At 31.4% G+C, this 22,523-nt stretch overlaps 1 protein-coding gene across 2 annotated transcripts in view; it reads right to left on the bottom strand.

Annotated features, from left to right (window-relative positions):
• The window catches only part of LOC129221517 (optomotor-blind protein-like), a 113,425-nt gene that overhangs the window by 28,621 nt on the left and 62,281 nt on the right, over window positions 1-22,523 (bottom strand). For both annotated transcript variants that reach the window (XM_054856007.1, XM_054856008.1), the window contains exons 2-3: window positions 21,316-21,583; window positions 574-720 (exon numbers count right to left, since the gene is read on the bottom strand). In XM_054856007.1, coding sequence (XP_054711982.1) covers window positions 574-720; window positions 21,316-21,583 — 415 coding nt within the window. The remainder of the gene's footprint in view (window positions 1-573; window positions 721-21,315; window positions 21,584-22,523) is intronic.

Genomic DNA, 22,523 nt, shown 5'->3' with positions numbered 1-22,523 from the left:
GTTAAGCAATACTACCTCTCCAGGCACGTCACTTAAAAGTTTTCAAGGAGGTATGAATCCCAATACGTATTTCAGGGAGAAAGATACATATATGCACGTGCAAATGCAGTGCGTTGCAGAAAACTAAGAGAGGACGAGAGTGGAGGCTGTCCTCTACGAATTTTATAAATTTCGGGTCATCATTCTTCCTTTACGAAACTGATCAGAAAGAGAAATCAAATGAAAGTAGATGCTTCAATTTCGTATAAAAGTTGCCACAATACATTTTTGAACTATTTGTGAATTAAAAGGAAAGAAAGCTACCTCCCCTCCCTCCCACCTGCTTATCGCCTAATCACAGTAGACTTAACGTTTATAGATAATGTTGACAGAGTTTATGGAGACTGCTGGAGGAATATATGGGGCTCATCAACAAAGCCTACGAAGACTATGGACAATATTTCTACATCATATGGAAGTCAGTACATTTCTAATCACAGAAAAGCAGTAAAAGCTCGTTGAAAAAAAATTATTCTGATATCAAGGGGTTACTTTTCAATGCAATACATATTTTAAATTGTAGTTTCGGCTTACCTTTTCGTTCTGGTAGGCGGTGACTGCGATGAATTCTGTTTCTTTGAAGACGTAGGTACGGAAGGTGGAATAGGGCAACTTGAGGATGTCGTTCGCCCTCACTAGATGGAACCGGGGTTGGTACTTGTGCATAGAATTCAGGATCGTCTGCGTCACCAGCAAAAGACACAACAAGAAAACAGTATGAAAATAGGAATTAGTTGATGAAAAATTCATCAAAAGAAAATAAATTTTCTATTTAAGAAATACAGTAAATATTAACGAAGCAATAATTTGGTTTATCATTAATAGAAAAATATTTTAGCAACTTAAGATATCTAAAGTGTTCTAGTACGTTTTTCAACAGAGATTTTTTTTTTTTTCATTTTAAGTAAAATAAACGCAATGATTATTAAGTTACTACGCGTTTATATCTAAATAAAAATAAATAAAAGCGTGATGAAAAAAATATACGCCTCAAAACACCCCTAAAAGATAAATAGTGCAATCTGCGCCATGACCCCCCCCCAACCCTCTAGGTCTTTCTTTTATGGTGTTTTAAAAACACTTTTTGAGGAAATTGAACAGAATTTTTGGCAGCGAACTGAGACGATTGCTCTTCAGCAGTCACATGCATAAAATCACTCGTAAAATTTGATTTATGCATAAATCACAACAGAAGACTAATTGTAAATGCTGGATCCATTAAAAATTATCATCTGGGACTATGAAATTTGCATTTTGCCATTTGATGTGTAATGTTCTTCTACAAATCACGACACACACCTCATACGACCTCAGTGGTGATATATGATGTGTTCGTACTTAACAAGACGCAAAAATCCATGATGATAAACAGACGTCGGCTCAGTCTAGCGTAACCGTAAATAAAACTCAAATTACGATTCCAAAAGGCGCAAAACTAGGATATTCTAACCCAGTCGTAAATTGTCTGGCCATAGCCTGTCTTGAAATTCTGCGTATAAAAAAATCTTTTTTTTACTGTCTGGTAAGTTTTTTTCCCCTTCCCCACAATGATTCGGTTTTAGGCGAGCATGGGTTGTGCTAGAGGTAATAAAAAAAGTGAGTGCGCCAGTAGATTGGTGTTCACACGCCAAGGTGAGATGCTGGCGTTTGTTTGTGGCGTGACTGTCGTAGTTGTCGGATGTATTGCCGCCAAATGGCGAGACGTAGAAAAAATATTGTGGCATTAATTCGAAATGATATGCAAAACGTGCTTTCACTTCCTGTGATAATCACAATGGACTCAAAATAAAAGCAATAAAAAATTCATGCAAAAAGTATGTTCATCGTGCACAAAATAAAAATAGCGAAAATTGTCAAAAATTAAAAATATCGATTAAAAAAATTGGATAAAAAGTGAAAGATTTTTTTCAAGTATTTATACTTAAAAAAAATCGACATAACATTTTTTAGTGAATGAGAGAATTGAATGAAAATAACACAAATCATTAAAAAAAAATTAAGGAACTAATTCAAAGAAAGGATTTTTTAAAAAAAGTGGTTAAAATGGAGTGTTTATTGTTTAAGATACTCAGGTGTTTTCTAATTCACTATTTGAGTGGCAAAGTTAAACAAATAAAGGGTAAAAAGTGAATAAAAAGTTTAAAAAAAAATCATTAGTATAAAGTTCACCATTTGAAAAAATGAAAGTATTTAATCACTTTTTTCTTACATTTATGAGAAAGGAATGAACGAGTGATATAAATAAATACACCAACAGTTGAAAACAACAAGAAACATATGAGTAATTTAATATTGTAAAGTGTTCAAAATCTTCGTACTCTTTTTATCAGATTCTTTAAATAGATGGAGAAATTTAACGAAAGGTGCAAATAAATAAATATACGCTTCAAAATATCAAACGTTAAAAGAAAGTCATTGAAAATTTAAATATAGCTTAAAATCTTGTTTTCCATTTTTATCGCATTTATTGATTAAAGGGTGGAATAGAAAAAAAAAGAAATGAACATAAATAAATAGGAATTACAAAATAAAGAACAATATTACACTAATAGTTACTTAATATTTTCTTATTAACCTTTGCATTATTTTTCTCTAATTTATTATGGGAAAAAATTAAATTTAAAAACGTGGTGATAGTTTCATATGAATGAATATTTTTTCTGAAAACTTATTAATTTAAACAAAGAAAGAAAGAAGGAAAAGAAAAAGAAGTTAGCATCACCCTCCTCCCCCCCCCTTTTTTTTTCTTATCTCTTTTTGAAAAGATTCTCCTTTTCTAGTTAAAAACTAAGGTAAATATTAAAAACAGGAAAAAAAAAGACTAAACATTTTTTTAAATCTAAAATGTATTGGGGGGGGGTGAAAAAAGGTGTTTATTTAAATATTTCGTCAAATAACCTTTGTGGAAGGGAAGGCTTGGAGGAAGTACATTCTTTCCAAACCACCCATTCAAAATACGCATTCTGGAATTTCTAAAATTTTGTACTTCTGTGGTAAATAACTCTCAGAGCGAAAACTTTTACAATGGCGTCAAGAAGTATAAATAGACCATGCTGCTGTAACCTAAGAACCAGTGGATATTAAACCCCGCCGAAAGTGACATTTGGAACTTAAGTTTTTTTTTCTTTCTTCTTTCTCTTCCTCCCCATTGTTGAAAGAGAAGGCGATTAAATATGTGACATCGACAAAAGCTCCTTATCGGCCTTGGAAAGTCGGCGATTATCATCTCCCAAAGGTTAATAATAATGATTCTTGTGTTATAACACATCTTCAGTTCCTTGATGACGGGTTACGATAAAATGTCGCACAAACGCGTTCCGCCGTCCCTCGGCCAATTATCCGGTGTGAGTAATGAATTCAGAAGTCGTCCTGGTAGAAATATATTCCCTGACTACAAGAGCTGACTTAGTCTGTTTGTCTTTTTCTGACAGATGCACCCAGCGCCTGATTGCTTCGGGAGATGAGGCTGCGTTTGAGTTATTAATATATATCAGTTTAATTCGCAATTATTTTAAAGCATTTATGTATTTGTGAAAACATTAGAAGACATTTTACTAAACATTGATTTAGTTTCCTCTCAGAAAGGATATCATATAGATTTTTAGAGACGCAAAATGAAAATTTTGCCTTGTTCCAATAAACTTTATGCATAGATATATTTTTATTTGCTTGTTATTTTTTAAAAATATTAACAACTATTTTTCTTGATATTACTACGTTTATTATTATTATTATTATTATTATTATTTGTTGTTGTTGGTATTATTATTATTTTTTAAATTTTGTTATTTTTATTATTAATATTATATTTATTTGTATTATTTTTTCCAATATTATTATATTTATTAGAATAAATTACTATTATTATTACATTTATTACATTATTATTATTATTATTATTATTATTATTATTATTATTATTATTATTATTATTATTATTATTATTATTATTATTATTATTATTATTATTATTATTATTATTATTATTATTATTATTATTATTATTATTATTATTATTATTATTATTATTTAAATACTATTATTTAATTAATAGACTTATTATTACTTTATTTATTTATTATTACTTAGTTACTTTACTTATCTTTGTATTGATTTTTGAGATTTACTGGTACGACTTTTAATGGTCTCTGCAACTATTTACCCCCACTATATTTCTCCTAGTGACAGTTTGATAGATTTTAAAGAAGCCAAAGTTTTATTTTTTTAAGCAGTGAATATGGAATATTTTAGAATTTTGTCAATCATTTGGAAATAATTCGAACTGTTACTACATAACTGAAGAATTAAATTCAAAATAACTGTTAAAACATCAGTTCGATATCGACCGTTTTCAAGACAATAATGAGAACTTTTATCAGATGATTGTATTATATGTCTATATTTTAATAATCAGTGTGACATTAGACATAAGATCTTTTGTAAGCTGAGATGGTACTTTGAGTATTTTCATAATTAAAAGAAATAAAATTGGTTTGGTGATAAGAAGGGACATTGATTGCGCTTGTTAATTCATTTTTAACTAAATGAAGACAACATCTACTTTTATAATTATGATAGGAAAAATGGCGGACTTTTTCATAGTTCTTGCATTGTATTTAGGGCATCAAATGAATGATTTTAAAGTGTTACGAATATTTTTTAACCAGTGAATTAGACGTTGAGTATTCAGATAGCTAGAGAGCCAATCTTGTTTCCATTAAACGGTTAAAAGTTACACAGCCATTTACAGGGGGAAGCGAAGGGAAGGGCGGAGGAGATTACTTCTGTATCGAGAACTCTTAGTTTTAAACCTTATGGTGAATCCTAGTATGGTAATATTCATATACGTAAGAGCTGTTTCACCAAAACACACTCCGTAGGGGAAAAAAATGTGTATCTTATTATATCAGGGTCCCAAACTAAATTTTTGGTAGGGTAGAAATTCTCAATTTGCCGAATGGATCTTCAAAGTTCTCCAAATCATTATAATTTTGCCGAATATAACTCCAACTTCTGCCGAATGATGATAATTTGGCCGAATCGTCAGATAAGATTCGCCGAATAAGGAAATTTTTGGAAAGTCACAGAGACTATTCTTGACCTCCTATCGGGGCGCCCCTGGTTATTATGACCAAAATCTCCCTCTAGGAAAAAAATTCCAGCCTAGTTCAGTTGCTCACTACAAAATACGACGAAACAATATTAAAATTTATTTATTTTTTTAAAATTTTAAACACTAGATTAACCATGTGAAGTTAAAAATTGGAACATGTGCATTGCGCGTTACCAACTTGATGGAATATCGGGTGCCAAACAATCAAAACAAAGCTTCAGAAGAAAGCAATATATACACCATAATAAAAGGAAGAGATCAAGTGCGGATTTCACAGCGTTTAATTAATAAATGTGATTGGCATTGAGCACGATGAGCCTGCAGGTAAATAAATGACTGTCCGACTAAAATCATACCAGTGACGCCTTCTTTCTTCCTGTCCTTGAAGACGTGCAGATCACTGATGGCCACCGGCTATAATATCATTTAATGATGACCGCCGGGTGCCTATTTCCTTGATCGTTTTCGTTGATTGGTGGGGAGTTCTAAAAAGATGGTGATCACTTCTAACTGTGTTGCTATAATCTCTGGTATTTTATGGGTATCGTTTTCTTTTTCTCTATCAGAGTAGTTTGCCCCTCGCCTATTAGAGGAGCACAATCCTGATTTCTTTGTAGGAGATAAGAAAAAGGTATTGGAAAATAAAAAGATTTGAAAAAAATACTGCATACAAAAGGTTTTCCTTTGTTTCTCATTTGGCTTTTACACTACAAATATTGACCGAGTTTTTTCTTTTCTTTTTTTCCTTTTCTCTCTCTTTCTTTTCTTTTTTTATTTTCTTTTCCCCTTTTCTTCTTTTTTTCTTTTTTGATAAATTAAAAAATAAGTGGAGTAGCAACCGTTTATACGGTTTCGAAGGGACTGTATGAAAAAGACGTACAAATGAAAAAAACGTATAACAGGTACAGGTTAATGTGTATTAGACACCGCAGAGACTAATTTCAAAAAGTTTAATTGATAAATACGTATAAAAGAGAAATGTATAAACAGTGCTTTCTAGTAGTTTGTATTTATTTATTCGTTTATTTATTCATTCACTGACTCATTTTTATTCATTATTTAGTTTATTTGACCAGATTTTAATTAATTTATTTATTTTGCAATAATTTCTTAGTACCTTTCCAGTTGGATTCATTGATATAAAAATCATGTTATTCATTTTTCTGAAGCTTTTTTTTTTTGGGGGGGGGGGAGGGGGTGTGATTTGACAGTCATTCAGTGATTCAATTCGTTTTACATAAAAAAGAGGGGGGACGGGACGGAGCAGAAAAAGAAGGGATCAAGAATATTATAGCACTTGTGATTATCGTATTTTATTTATTTTCTTTTTTTTTTAATTTCACCTAGGTTTTATTTTTAGTGTACTAAGAAGCTCAAAAAGAAAAGAGAGGGAAATGATGAAGAGAAGAAGAAACAGGAAAGGATGAAAGGGAGAAGAAAATAAAAACAAAGGTAAGAGGAAAAAAGAAAAACACAAAGGAAAAAGAAAAGATGAAAAAGAATAGAAGAAAGAAAGAATGAAAAAAGAATAAAAAGAAAGAAAGAGGGGAAAATGTGGAGAAAAGCAATATTTACAGATTAATAGAATTGATAATAGATTTTTTAAATAATTAGATAGATTTTTTAAATCTAAAACCTTTAAGCAAATATAACATCATAAAAAAAACACACACACACACACACATTTCTCAGAAAGAAATGCGTTTCCAATTTTTCAATCAGAGTAATTTATATTTCAATCATTTTCAAATTTTTTCACTCAAAATAGTTTTAGGAAATGTAAATAATAATTAGCGGTGTTACAAACTTTTGAATGAAGTTTTACTTCCTATTGTTACGAATTGTCGTCACATGTATCTTCGTAAAAACATTTCTAGCGATCATGGGACAATACAGGGGAGGGAAAAAAAATCGCTTCAAAAAAAAAAAAAAAACTTTCCACCCCCGCGTGATTCAGTGACACCCCCTCTTATTTCACCATGGATGTATTTCCCATGGCGTATTCATTGCTCCCCCCACAATCACGCGATACTGAAATTTGCTAATTTATTTATCTTTATTGGATTCTCGTTTTGGAAAGCACGGCGGAAGGTAACGGAGCGGACACCCTCCCCAAATTGACTGTCGGGGGAAGGCTGCTGGAAAGGCAACTCTCGTCAACCCCTGCCAGTCTCTTTTCGGGATTTCGGGCCCGGAATTTGTTGCAACAGATGAGATATTTTTCACATTTCATGGTGTGGTAAGGACATATTGGTTTATGTTCAATGGGATTATAATATTTGGGGGAAAGTTATTTTAAGGGAAATTCTTGCATTTCAATTTTTTAATTCAAATAGGTGAAATAATTAATGATCATGAAAAAATAGAATCACAAAAAGACCTCATACTAACCATTAACATATCCTTTACAAAATTTTTAAACTTTCTTAGCAAAGGAATTTTTAACAGTAGCAGCAAAAACTTCTTGGTTCAAATTAATAAATGTAAAGACAACAATTCTGCATTTTTCCTCATGTAATTAGTTTCGGATTTTACTAACAAAATAGGAATTGATCACAGTTAGGGATGCTGCTCTAGTTTTCGACTTCCTTAATAATAAATTATACCTTCTTTATCTTTGATAACCATTTTATTTTTTACCTGAAATAGTTATTTTCTTTTTGAACAAATAAATAAAAGACTATCATAATATACACCACTGTTCTCGGTTTCAATAATTTTTATCAGAAATACTATTTTGTTTATTTATATAATTACTTATTTATTTATTTTCTTGGAATAACAATGAATTGTGTTTTCAATTTCACTGGTTCAACTTTTATTGTCCCCTACAACCATACTACCTGTATAAAGTCGTTTAAATCTAACTTTGAATTTTAGCTATACATTTAACTATATATTTGTTTTTTTCTTTTTAAGTCAGAGTCCTAATTTTCAGTAACTAATTCTTAATTTTCTTTTTTATTATTATTTTATTTAGTTATATTTTTCAAATTTTTAATGTTTATATTAATTTAGTTGATTGCAATAAATCATATAATATGCGAAACAAAAAAATATGTAATGAGAAAAATAACAAATAACGGAGCCACTTTAAAGAAAGAAGAAATTTTATTCGTAAGGATTTTTTTTAACAAGTTATGTATATAAAGCAATGTGGCCCGTTTTCGTTAGAGTAATTATTTTTTTCAGTAAGAATTTACTTGATTAATATTTAAACGCAAAAAAAAAAGAAAAAAAAGAAAGAAGAAAACTTTTTAAAGGTACTCAAAAATATAATTTTGCAGTAGACGGGGAAATCTCTTCGAAAATGCTTAGCCTTGGAAACATAATGAGGCGTGAATAAAAGGCCTAAAAGTTCGAGAGAAGATGAGAAATATCACTCTAAATCGATGGGATGGGAGAGAAGTATTGAATTTGCAGGAAAGTGATATCGTCAGCTTTCCTGTGTGTGAAATTTACTCGGGAAACCGTCAGAGCTTTGTGTCAAAACTCGACTTTTGCAATATATTGCATCTAAATTTTTGACCTAAATTTAATTAACAATGAAAGTTAGAATAAATAAATAATTTGTTAAATTAATTTAAAAAATGTATAAGGGTCTATAAGTTGGCTAAAGTTTTATGTTACACTAAACTTTCCGTATTAAACTGTTGTAGTACAAACAAAAATCACCAAAAACATCCATTTTTAAACTGAGAATTGGACTAATTGTGCAGACTTGTTTAAAATTAATTAAAATTCCATAACTATTACGACTATTAACACTATTATTTTTTATTTATTGTATTTATTATTATTATTGTTATTTGTAGCGCCAGAATCGTTTTGCTTTTGAATGATTACCGTACCTTTTATGGTTTTCCATAAGTTATCCAAATACCAGTCCACAACATTTTTGTTGAGATTTTTTTACAATGTGTCAACATTTACTGTTTGAAAACTATGTTGCAACAAATCATGCTTACGTTAGTTTGGTACTTAAAATTATTTACCAGACCTATTTAAACCTTTACATTCCTCAGATATAAATTGTAAACTATACTAATAATATCATCAAGCGGCATCCAGCAAATTCGGCGCAAAATTCCCTGTTCTGTCGTTAAATTTGATGAAATATCACCAAGAAGCAGGCGGCAAACGGGAGTTGGAGAGCGGAATGAAGTCCCACAGTGTGTATCCCAGATTCCCCCTACCTACCATTAGTTGTGCATATACTTCACAATCCAGGGTCTACAGTACCTACCAATATTTGTGGTTTAGCCGGTTGGATGAGGCCCATCCAAGACAACTCAAATACTTGATCCAGACCAGGCGATCCCTGGTCCAGCATCCCCAGAGGTATTGATTCCCCTGGAGGACTTAGTGTTCACGACATATTTAATGTGCCACAGTCACTATTAATGAACACGGAGGATCTTCGACCGTGGTATCGAACTCAAGGTTCATCAATTTCAAGACCGACGCCTTTTACCCATCAGGCCACCATGGACTGCCCCGTAGTGTATAATAAAATTGGTGTTTCGTATCTGATGGAAAACCGAAGAGTTTTACAGAAAAAAAAAATAATAATAATAAAATTAATTTGAATTCTGAAATTTTTAATTCAAATTATGTTTTTCGCAATCACGACAGGACCCTATTCATTGGACTTATTGTTTCTAGAAACGACTCCTGTCTCCCCAAGCCTGCCGTTCCTCCTGGGGGTTACGAGTGTATAGTTTGGTATGTGTGTGCAGGGGCACGTGCGTGCATGTGTAGGCTTGTGTGTGTGCGTAAATCTGTGTGTATTCACTTAATGGGCGGTGCGTATTCATCCGATGGGCGGTGGTGCTGCAGAGGCCTCTGGTCCAAGCTGAAAAAGGAACCACAACGCCAAGGACGGTCAAGTGAGAACAATAAGCAATTGATTGCTCAAAAAAACTCTTGAGCAATTCTGAATAAAATTTAACTTTTAATCAGGTTTTATAATCCTAATTATGCTGACGACAAACCTCAGGTCAAAATACCTTAACTGTCCGTTAACACGGATGAGTTAACGAATCAACCTCATCAACCTCGTTCGCTCATCAACCAAATGCATGCGATTAAAACCACAGCAATGGGAGAAAAGGTTTAATTGAACAATCCAATTGAAAAAAAAAAGACCAGGACACATCAGCGCTCAACTGCGACGCTCTAAGTACGAAAAAACCGCCACCTGAGTGGCCATCTTTGTACGGTCTCATGAGGAAGTTGCTAAAAGAGCCATTGAGAACAGAGAAAAGGAAATAAAAGGAATGAAAACGAATTCGCGTCGCCGAAACAATGACATTACGCGGACACCACAAAGGAGCGAGGCTCGCTTTCATCCCTTCTGTAATTCACAAATAGATAAATTACAAAGGGCAATCGTGCCGCGTCGTACGCTTGGCTGATTCACCAATTGGAGGGCTGGACGTAGCAAATGAGACGCGGTGTTCTGGTCATTACGACGAACTCATTTCCCGTACAGGGCGGAGAAGTTTAGCATAACCAGGCATGACAGTAATGTTCTAAGAGCGTTTCGAATCAAATGACAGTAACGTTTTTTTTTTTTTTTTTTCAACTTTTTTTTACACAATTCCCGCCGTTCTGACGGAAGAACAATACGTTCTTCTGAAAAAATTCCAATTTTGCACTCTTATGAATCTTAAACTTTGCAGTATGGGTGCATGGGAGAAGATGAGCAAGTATTTCACAGTGCAGAAAATTAAATTGTTTATTGGATAATATAATAAAATTAGTTATCCAGTATTAAAACCAATGATTTGTCAAAGTACACTAATCTAAAAATGTGTGGCGTTTGGCAAAGGAAAAAATGAGTAAATAGTTCACGTTGCAGAAAATTAAATTGTTTCTTAGTGAATTTATAAAATTAATTGCCTTTGCTCTCAAACCCAAGGATTTGTTAGGGTACATTAATCTAAAACTGCGGTGTGGCATGGAAAAAGATGAGTAAATATTTCACGGAGCAGAAAATTAAATTGTTTCTTAGTGTATTTCATAAAATTAACTGCCCTTACTCTTAAAACCAATGATTTGTTAAGGTACCCATTGACCTAAAACTGTGTAGTATGGCATGGTAGAAGATGAGTAAATTTTTCCAGGTGAAGAAAATTAAATTATTTCTAAGTGTATTTAATAAAATTAATTCCCATCCATTACTCTTAAAATCAATGATTTGTTAAGGTACAATAAAATTTTTTGTTGTAATTTGCACTGTAAGATGATGCTTAATTGCTAGCTATACAAACGATGGTGTATAATTTTACTATATTTTTGGTGCTACTTACTAAAGTAAACACCAAAACCATATGATGCTCCACAATATTATAAATTTATGACTGCATCCTCTGGAGCCAACAAATTTGCACCATATTTTGGTGCACAATTTATTTATTTGTTTTTGCAGTGTAAAAAGAATTGTAGCATGCAGCGGCACCAAAAGTTAGTGCAAATTTACAGGCTACAAATGATAGTGCATAATTTTAATGTATTTTGGTGCAATGTACGCAAGTAGGCACTAAAATTTGCTTATGTTGCACATCAAATTGTGGTCTAATAAATGCGGCATCCTTTGGAGACAGTAAATTCGCACCAGCTTGTGGTGCGAATTTGCTACCATGATTCTATTACAGTGTAGTGCACCTTGGTACCAGAAGAAGAAAACATATATTCAGGAGTAAATGGCCACATATAACAAATAATTCCACCAAAATAGACATGTTATCCCATTAATTTAAACTTTTTTAAATTTTTAACATTAGTATTGAGCTATTGTAAGTGTAAGAGTAGGAAGAGTAGTCACACTAAAATGACAAACATTTCGTTTGATGAAATATGCGTACTCACTTATGATTCAGAATAATGTTAATACTGAATTTTATAGAGTATGTATTGTGTATATGTGTGTAATTCATGTACATCCAAAGGTGTCGACTTTTGAAATCCTAAGCGAAGAAACTTACATGAAAATGGTAATTGAAAAAACGGTAAGAATGTGTGCTTGTGTGAGAGAGAGAAAGAGAAAAAAAAAGAGAGAGAGAAAGAGTTCATCGCTCATAATCTCAACGATATAAGGAAGTGTTGGTAATTATTTGAATAGATAACTGTAAAACAGACACATCGGAGGCATTGTGCCCTTGAAAGCTTCCTAGGGGGCATCAATTTCGGTCAGGTAGACTATGCATATACTTCTAAATTGAAAAATAAAACTCCAATTTCCCGTTTTGTTCATTTTCTATTATTTGTAGACCAAAACAAAAACCGCTCGTCAAAACAATAAAATTAAAGTCGGTGAAATAAAACTCAACACTAAAAAATAAAAATAAACAAACAAATTTCTGCACCGTCAACTAGAAAGGAAACATTAAAATTAAAGCAGAAATGCATGAAGAATTAATGAAAGCTTTCCCTTTAACTAATGAAATAAATTTACTCAAAGCTACTTGATACGTCTGTGAAAAACGCAAACTGCAAACCGAAATTAATTGGATGTATCTATCAAAAAGAAGAAGACTACCCTACTGCTCACTTTATTGTGCTAAAAACAGAGCTGAAACGTTAAAGATACTTTGCTTATCCAATTTATCAACATTAATCCTCCTACAGATACGTTCCAAATTTAAATGCCTAGTCCTGGAGGTAACCCAAGTGGCAAAGTTTTATAGTTTTAGAAAAAAAAAATGCGCTGATAATATTACTATTAAAAATAAGCCTAATAAATAAGGCAGGAAGAGGATTAGTTCGTATTGAAACAACTAAATAAATTTCTCTACTCTCATGATATCAATTACAGACAATTTTACTTCATATAATACCTGAGTTAAAGCAATTATTGTATGCAAATCGGGATTAAAAAACTGCCACAGTTAAAGTAGAAAATAAAATTTTTGGCTGTAAAGTTATTCCTTTCTCATACTTGGTACATGTACAAAGTTAAATGTAACGAAGTTTTTTTTTTTAAATACACCTAGGTACATTTTGTGAAAAAAATACAAATCTGGAAAGGAATAAATGATAATTTTAAAATTATAAGAAAAACGATTCTTCCATCATATAAATTAGAGGCGATTGAACTGAAAAAAGTGCCTTAATAAAAATGCGACTATATATAAATGGAGATAAAAATATACCACGACAAGGTTTAATATTTAAATTTCTCCTTTGATGAACACTGACTTTTTTCACCTATATCATTGTCATTTGAGAAACATTAGAGTGTTTTATTTTTTTAATAACTATTTGAATAAGGTATCTTCCAAAAAAGAAATAATAAACAATTTCGGTAGTAGGGGAATGTGGGGCAAAGTGAAATAGTTAAGTTGAGTGATTTTTTTCAAAATGAACAAATCGGAAATTTGTTTTGAAAATTACAATACAGAAAGAAAGAACATTGTATTTTATATTAAAACTAGCGTTGAAACAGTATTTGAATTTTTGGCAGCAAATTTGATTCTTCAAAAAGAAGTGGAAAATTTTCACTTTTTTTCCCATGGGGCAAAGTGAGAAAAAAAAATCGAATGAAATATTTTCTATTTGATTATAAAACATATTTTTATCAAAATAATCAGTAAATAAAATATTGAATGAATAAATTAAAGATAATGAAACAAAATACGAATAACTAAATGAATAAATCAAGATATATGAAGGGAAAAAAATGAGCAAGTAAAAGAATGAATGAATAAGAAAATAAGTGAATGGATGAATAAATATATAAGTGAATTACTAAATGAAGCAATGAAAATAAACTAATAAATGAAAATGTAAGTGATTTAGATTAAATGATTGAGTGAGTAAATGAAACAAACTATTTAACTTTGCCACATCCACTTTGCCCCGCATGTACTTGACTAATTGCACAATTGATTTAAAATACCAATAAGAACAATACTAAATAAATTTTTGCTATATTGAATATTAAAAGGTCTTAATTAATATTTCAAATGATAGTTAACAAGAACTTTATTATTTTACAGTAACAAAAATAATTTTTGACTTTCAACAAAATATTACAATATGAGTATCATTTTTTAAAAATTGCCTCCATTACTAAAAGCTTTAACCTTCGTTGGTATTTTTTTCCTGAATAGAATAGAGTACATATGGTACTACGTAGTTAAAATGATACCAGATAGGTGGAGATAAAGTGGAGGAAATATTTCACCATTTCGCTTTTCCCCGCTATTTCACTTTGCCCCCATGTTCCCCTATAACTCTTTTTACTCTTTGAATTTACAGCTCAAAAATGCGAATGGTTAAACTTCTTAAAATTCTTTAAAATAGTCCCGCTACTTTAAAAAAAAATCCATGCACAGCAACAGATGAAATGTAAAATTGCAAAAATGTGCAACGTTTATGTATTTTGATTAAACTATGCCATTCGTTTGAAAGAGACAAATTCCAAAAAAAAAAAAAAATGAACAATGTTTTAAACAGAATCATTCCCAGGGTCCATATTTCAAAATTTTGTACATTCTATTTTTAGGATTAAATTTTATTCCTGTTTCTGCAAGCGTGTCTCACTAACAGTATTGAAGGAAACGAACCTAAACGAAAATTTGGCAACCTTAAAAACTTCGACATTACTCAGTTTGAACAGCTTTACAACAAGGAGAAAGAAAAGAATAACGTTGCAATGCGGGTAAAGATTTAATTTAAAAAAAAAAAGATTGTCAGACTAGAATTCAATTAATTTTAAGTAGATTGAGGCATTTATGCTTTTCTTCAGTTGTACGGATAGTAAACGGTGCGACGATTAGCTGAAAAGAGAAAGTTCCATATCATGACACTGAACCCTATTGAGAAGCCAAGAGCTCCATAAGCTATAAATTGTCCATAAAAACCCTCAACATGAAAGGGACATTGATTCCATTCTTTGCAATGCTTTCAACCAAAAGTGAAAGCTGTTGTGACAATTAGAAATCGTTTTCCAAGTTTGTTCTTCTATTTCTTTTTCGTCTCAAATTCGAAAGTGGTACTAATCTGTACCGGTCTACATGGGCAATAAAGCTGGTGTGAAGCAGAAAAAAGCATCGACTATAAGATGAACTAGAATACATCAAGCCCCGAAGGCTCACCGTCCCATTTGATAGGCTTCTTCAGGTACGGAGAAGGGCACGTGTGGATTAGGGTCAAGTACTTTGAAAGTAAAAGACTAGGGAGTATGTTCCCAAACAGGGAAGCTATCAACAATAGGAAGCAATGTTCTCACCCTTGTAAAAACAAACATACTGCGTGAGGTGTTTTTTCTTCTTATTTTATCTTTTGCCGAGGAAAGATATGGGAGGAGTCTGAGTTTTGCATGTAGTTTTGTTTGCTGTCTATAAATTTAATTTATGACTTTTAGTTTAAACATTATTTTAAATCGAAGAATATGCAGTTGAATTAGGATCATTTAGATTCAAAGATTCAAGGTTTTTTTTTCTGCATATGTATTTATTCAGTTTAAATAATATATGTAAAATGTTTCGAAAAGTAAGGAGAAAAAACAGCTGTTTCAGTTACGAATGAAACGAATTGAATTATTTTGAATATTTATAGTTAAACCAAATTAAATTTGCTTTTTTTTTTTTATCAATTGTACTGGTTGATTATTCCCCCAAAAAATTCAGTAAAAGAAAGTAGCAATTGACTAAAATAAACGAACAAATGAATGTTGGATGATAATTTAAAACTTTGAGTTCATCAAAGATTGAATGTATAAAAGAGAAAATTGATTTTTCCTTATTAAAAAAAATATCAGCTACAGCAGTTTAATTTAAAAAAAAGAAAACATTAAAGATGGTTTAGAGTTCCTTTTTAAAAAGTTGATTTGTTTAAAGACATTCTAGAAACAAAAGTGTATCCTACGTTTTAAATTAAAATAGCTACTCAGTTTTAATTTTTATATTCCGTAACAATCTTTTTACTGTTTAATGCTTAAAGTTGCGCTAATAATGCACATATATCACCATTATTTATTTATTTTAATCACATACGGAGGTAAAGAGATAGGTTTGAAAAGTTTTGCTATAAACGTTTTCTAGCTTCATTAGTATTAATTAATAAAAATAAAAAAAAGGATGCAATAAATGGCTGATCGGCAGCATGGTAAGAAAGAGTAACTTAAGTTTTTAAGTACCGTCGCAGCACTAAAAAACGAATTTTAATAACTTGTATTCAAATTTTAACGATTAGAAAAATATATTTGCATTCATAGAGCTAATGATATTTTTCACAATACCAACCCTTTTTACAATCAAAATATTCCCAGTATTTTTATTTCAGAAAAACATAGAACTTCCAAATTTCTGTTTAGGTTCATTCCCTTCAATATTGTCAGGGAGAAAATTTCTTACCCTTTTTTATTTGGTTAACTGTAACTGCAAATAAATGTAATTTTAAACAGGGGTGCCAACAGGAGGGGGATTATGGCGCAAGTTGCGCCATGATGTTTTTTTTGGGGGGGGGGGATTTTTAAGTTTTTAAAATTTGTTTATTTAAATTTATTTATTGATTTATTTTTAATTTTCATTATTTATTTTACGTTATTTCATTTCAGTCTGTTTATATTCATTTTCATTTATTTATTTGGAAATGTTTGTGTGAGTGTGTATGTCATTGGCGTAGCAAACAACTTTTATATTTAAGTAATAATAATAACTAAAAATTAATGACCAAAATAAAAAAATAATATTTAAAAATAAATAAATAAATAAAAATATTAGAAAATAAATAAAAAATATTTGAAAAAAAATAAATAAATGAAATAAAGGGAACTAAAAATAAAAAATGGAAAACAGGGTTGAGGAAAATTTGGAGGGGAGAGGGGGGAATTTGCACCATTGAACTTGGGGGGGGGGGATGAGTACCCCTGATTTTAAAAGTATCATCATCACTGGAAAATCAAACGTGCTAGTTTTTATTATACAGATAACCCGAAAAATGATTTCGCAAGATTTAAATTTCGCTGAAAGCTTTTCTTTGGAATACATAAGAATCCTCCGCACCTGATATGACTGTCTTTTATACTCTTCTCCTGCAAAAGAAGTTGTTAATGCTTGGTACACATGTACACAACTGTACAATAACCATCGCATTCAGCCTAATTGAGTAGCACTCGAATTTCACTACAATCCACGAACAGCCAGTTTATTTACCAGAGGTACCCAAGTGGGGCAGTAGGGGTCCAAGGATGTATGCCTAGGTGGAATTGCTGGCGCCAATGTCCCCAGACCTGATGCCGAAAGATTGACCGCTAGTCAAAGGTAAAACGAGCTACAGGATCCTTTTATCGTTCACTTATGGGTTTTCTGTTTCAGCGGTTTCGAGTGCCGATCACCTGCTGTGAACAAGACGCGGGACATAATTTTTGCCTTTTTCTTTGGTTCATCGTATAAAGGATGCTTTCCATGTTGTTTATGCGCCAAAATACTATTAAACGAGACATGGAGTGGAATGTTGTCTGTTTGATTTGAAAAGTTTTTGGAAGAGATTTGGAGTTCCACTTTGAATGCATTGGAGGTGGGGGGAGGATGTTTTAGTGTCATTATTCAAAATTTCTGATAAACCAAAACAAAATAATAAAACAATGAGGTCGTTTCCTTCAGTCAAAAGTAGTACTTTTTGTCACGAAAATTGATAGAATAAGCAAAAAAAAAAAAAAAAAAAAAAACATGGACCCAGAAAATACTTTCATTTTCCCAACAGTTATTTTTTAATTTAACCGATTTTTGAAGCAAGGCGTGGTCTTGATGACGTCACAAATGATGCACTTTGCCGTATCTTTCTACCGCGATTCCACGTTATGGTAATCAAGAAGCGAATTAAAATTGCGCTCTACGCTTGCTATCAACCCTATCGTTGGCAATACACGTGAGTAAAGATGCGAATTAAATATTTTGCTCTGTGAATGGCAACACAGAATGGCATTTCATCATTTGTGATATCATGGGACAGAAGCATAAACATTTTAAGCGCGCCGATTTAAGTAATTTTTTAAAAATATTAAACTTAAACAAATTATTAAAAAATGGTGAGATATTATGTTTTTAAGCATGTTTTTTCAGAAAAAAATAGTTTTAATATTTTGGAAACCACCCCATTGCACAAAATTAAATTTTATATCATTTGAGGCAGTGAAAAGCAAAGGGTCGTAAGTGGACTTTTTCAAGTTTCGAGTAAAACGCGTTTAAAGTTCAGACCTTAGGTAGGCTTTCACTGAATTTTTTTTCTTAATCATTCTGTAAAGCAGCACCTAAAAGAGATACTAGTTCTATATCTTACCCTAAGACAGAGGAAAAGGTTTACCTACCATTTGTACTGGTTATCTCCAAATTTAAACCTTCGGCACTTACATCCCCTTGCTTCTCACTGCCTCATTTAATTTTTAAAAGAAGTTTTTTATCTTTCACAAGCAGCAAATTTACAACTTGGAATGTGTGTTGACGTCTTCATTTTATAAGAGGGTTTAATTTTAAAAATAATTTTTGTACTATATTGACTATGTGGAATGAAGACATGTTTTGCATTATGTTGAATGAAGGCATATTTGCACAAAAAAAAAAAAAACTAAATAGAAAAGTCAATACAACGGTCGAAATGTAAAAATAAATAAATAAATAAATAAATAAAATCGAATTGCGAACCTTGTAAAAGCAATGGCAACGTCAGTAACGTGAAAGATATTTTTATTTTGCTAAGAAGTGTGTCGAACTCTTACGATTATATTTGTTTTTAAAATATTTCTGAAAATAATTTGTTTTCTCTACTACAATAATTAATTATTATCTTCACAATGTTTTTTTTTTTCGGTATTTTCTATGCCGATGGAAGGAACTATTATATTCACAGTAAAGAGCATCCCAGAGGTCTTGATTTTAGCATTTAAGTATTATTTACAGACCTAACACAGTATTTTAAGCATATTTATGGACTGTTTTGAAAAGAAAAACTCCAGAAAATCATCCTGGCTGCAAAAGTCCTTTAACTTATCGGAAAATATTGACGCATTTTAAAGACGGAAACAGAACATAAGACACTGATCGAGAGTATTGCTGATCATTAATAAACATGCAGAAGTTAATTTCAGATTATGCCCCATTTTATTGCTATTTTTTATACAGTCAAAAGATCCGTATGATAAGCAACGATACACTCTAGTAATTTGGCTACTAAAAAGGGAACAAAATACCGTTATTTTTGCATGGATGGAATTATAAATAGATTTAATGTGCTTAAGGGCTTTTGATTGTAGAGTGTCACTTCAAGGGAAGTGATTAAGAAGCGTGAAAAGAGAAGTTTTGTGAAGTGTTAAAGGAGAGATATGTCACCTTGGCTTGCAGAACTTTGAAAACGGAAGCAAACTACTGTTAACTATTTCGGATGAACTCAAGTGTGAAAAGTTAATTTAAGCATGATTGCTGAAAGTGCGCTTTTAGTTTTTAGTGATTAGGAGGGTTTATCCGTTTGAACTTGAATCAATACATAACTTCAAATGAATTTTTAAACCCTCCTTCAAAAAATCAATGATGCTTATAATTAATCAAATTTTAAAATTTTGCTCAAGGGGCTAAATTTACAACGACCGTAAACATAGGTTCTCTCGCATTCAGAATTTCTATTCCATGTAAATTCTTAAAATAATTACCCACGTGGTTTTTTTTTTTTTTTTATAATTGATAATGTTTAATTATTTTTGGTAAAACATATTTTTATATTAAATCTACTACAAAGCTATTTTGGCAATCGTAATTTTTGCTTTACATTTTTACCTTAAACTAAAAGTTCTTGAAACTTAAAATTAATAATGGTTCTTGCATAAAAGGCATTCATACAGAGTAGGAATAACTAATAAAGCAGTTACTATAAAAGTACATTTTTTTTTTCTACAACACCATCGATTCATGAAAAAATTTTATTACCCTTGACAATTTCAGAATATTCTCGTGTAAGAAAAACAAAATTCCATAGCTCCCACATTTCACTAATTTTTGTATCTGAAACCCCAGACCATGCATTTCTATTTTCTTTCCTGCTGAAAGCCGAAGAGTTAATGTAACAAAACAACACACGTTTAGAATCACAAAATTTTTAAATGCATGAAATAATTTAAAGCAAACATTATTTAACCGTTTCTAAACTGAATTTTGTTTGAAAGTATCTTTTCCCTCAAATTATTTCACCTTACACCACAGTAAAACAACTACATATTTTAGAGCAGATCTCCTCAAGTTTTTCATTTGGCATTGGCAAAATAATTGTGTTTTATGTTTAAAGATATGGGTAAAGAGACATGGTGGTACATTCAGTAAGCTTTTATTTTCGCTCATCATTATAAGAAGGGGACAAAATTATGAAGGGGACTAGAAGTAAGAATTTTTATAAATTGAGTTAACTGGATTTGGGTTCTTCTTTAGTTTCTCCATTAAGTGTAACAGTTGAGAAAAAAAAATAGGAAGAAGAAGAAAGAAAGAAAAAGAAGAAGAAGAAGAGAAAGAAGAAGAACAAAAGAAAAGAAAAGATGAAACGAAAAAAAAGAAAAAGAAGAAAAATACAGAAAAAAATGAAGAAAGAGGAAGAAAAATAAAGGAAAAAAAAACTAAAATATATCGTTTAATAGAAGCTCACAAAAATTGTGCACTAACCAAAACTGCTGTTCATTTGAGAATGACAAGGGTTGAAGTTGGTTTCCATACCGCTTACTGCACAAGCAGCCAGAATTTTCTGCTAGGGGGAGCATCTCTCGCCCATAACAGTCGTTACGTGTGTTTGATTCGACTCTTTCTCAATAAACCCATTGTAAGTTATAGAATTATAGCGGTTTACATTGTTTAAAACTAATTTTAAACAAGTTGCAAGAAACGTTTCATAATAGTAGAAGCATATTTTTCTTTTAAATGTTCAGGTATTAATCCTACTCTTGAGATTGAAATTTGCGCAGTCCTATTTTTATAACTTTCTTTTTTTTCCTTGTTTTTTTTCCTCTCTTTTTTTTCTCCCCTTCTTTTCATATTTTTTACAAAGCCTTCAAATACTTGAAACTATTTCAAGACGATCTACGCCACTTTTATTCTAACGACGACACATGTCAGAAACATGCTCTTTTTTATCTGACAGCAGCAGAGAGCTAAAAACGAAAGTTAGAAGTGGATACTTACAAAGCCATGTTTGTCGGAAATGTTATTTGTCAGCTTCAGTTTGTGAAAGGACACGACCTTCTGCATCCACTGTTCTCCCGTGGAAGGACTGTCGGGGTGGATGTACATCCTCTTGGGCATTTCTGGGTCGGCTTTGCCTGCCACAACCCAGCGACTGTTGTGAAACTTGTAGCGACAATCGTCAGCAGCCACTATGTCCATCAACAGAATGTACTTCGCCTTCTTGTCCAAGCCACTGACACGGACTTTGAAGGCCGGGAACATACGTCTGGAATTGAAAAACACGAGACATCAAAAGACGATTCTCAAAAAGAATGCAACACATACACAGAAGAATGTTCGAAAGTCTTTGTGATAAAGTGACATTGAAAGAAAGTCAAGAAGAAAAACTCTTTTTGTGCAATTTGAGCTTTATTTATTTTGGTCCCATGTCGGTCATACATTATGCGTACTGATCTTGACTAAGGGGGATAAGGGCAGTTGTTTTTGATCCTGTAGATGCCTCAAAAAAGAGAAATCGAAGCATCAGAAAAATGAATGACTTAAATTTTAATCAGCGAAATTCAAACTGCATTACATCAAAGCATTTAATCAAATCATTGTGGTTAGCAGTTTACAGTTCTTCAAGAAGAAAAAAAAATATTTAAAATATCCATGATTTGTTTCTTTTTTTTTTTGATAAAACTCTATCGAAGATCATTCTCAATAATGAAATTCAATTTAATAATTACTTTAAAATTTTTCATCCCTTTCTAAACATAAAAAATTTACTGTAAAGCATTGCATTTTACCATTTAACATACTTTTCAGTTCTGGAGTTCAGAAATATTTTTTGGAAGAAAAAGAATTTAAAATTGTACAGAGCAAATTTTTAAAAAGATAGTTTGTAAACATTATGGTTTCAACAATATGAAAAAAAAGTTAAAAAACTATGGAAGCTGTTAGTAGGAGTAATGAAATTTGCTTTTTAGGGAGATATAATTCAAAAGTATTTTAACAAAAAAAAAAAAAGCATATATTTGTGAAATCACAAGTTCATATTTTCTTCATAATTCATAAATACCAAGTAGTACAAAACGCTGTAACTACTAATACGCAACTATTTTGTTTATTCACTTAGCATCTGAAGAATTATTACGTTTATGGATTAAAAATCTGGAAACCCATAAGAAATGGAACCTGAAAACAACATTACTGTGAATTAAACC

Source organism: Uloborus diversus, chromosome 4 (genome assembly GCF_026930045.1).
Source record: "Uloborus diversus isolate 005 chromosome 4, Udiv.v.3.1, whole genome shotgun sequence".
NCBI classification, from domain to species: domain Eukaryota; kingdom Metazoa; phylum Arthropoda; class Arachnida; order Araneae; family Uloboridae; genus Uloborus; species Uloborus diversus.
Note: the sequence above shows the minus strand (reverse complement) of the source record. Positions and strands in the feature narration are given on the sequence as shown.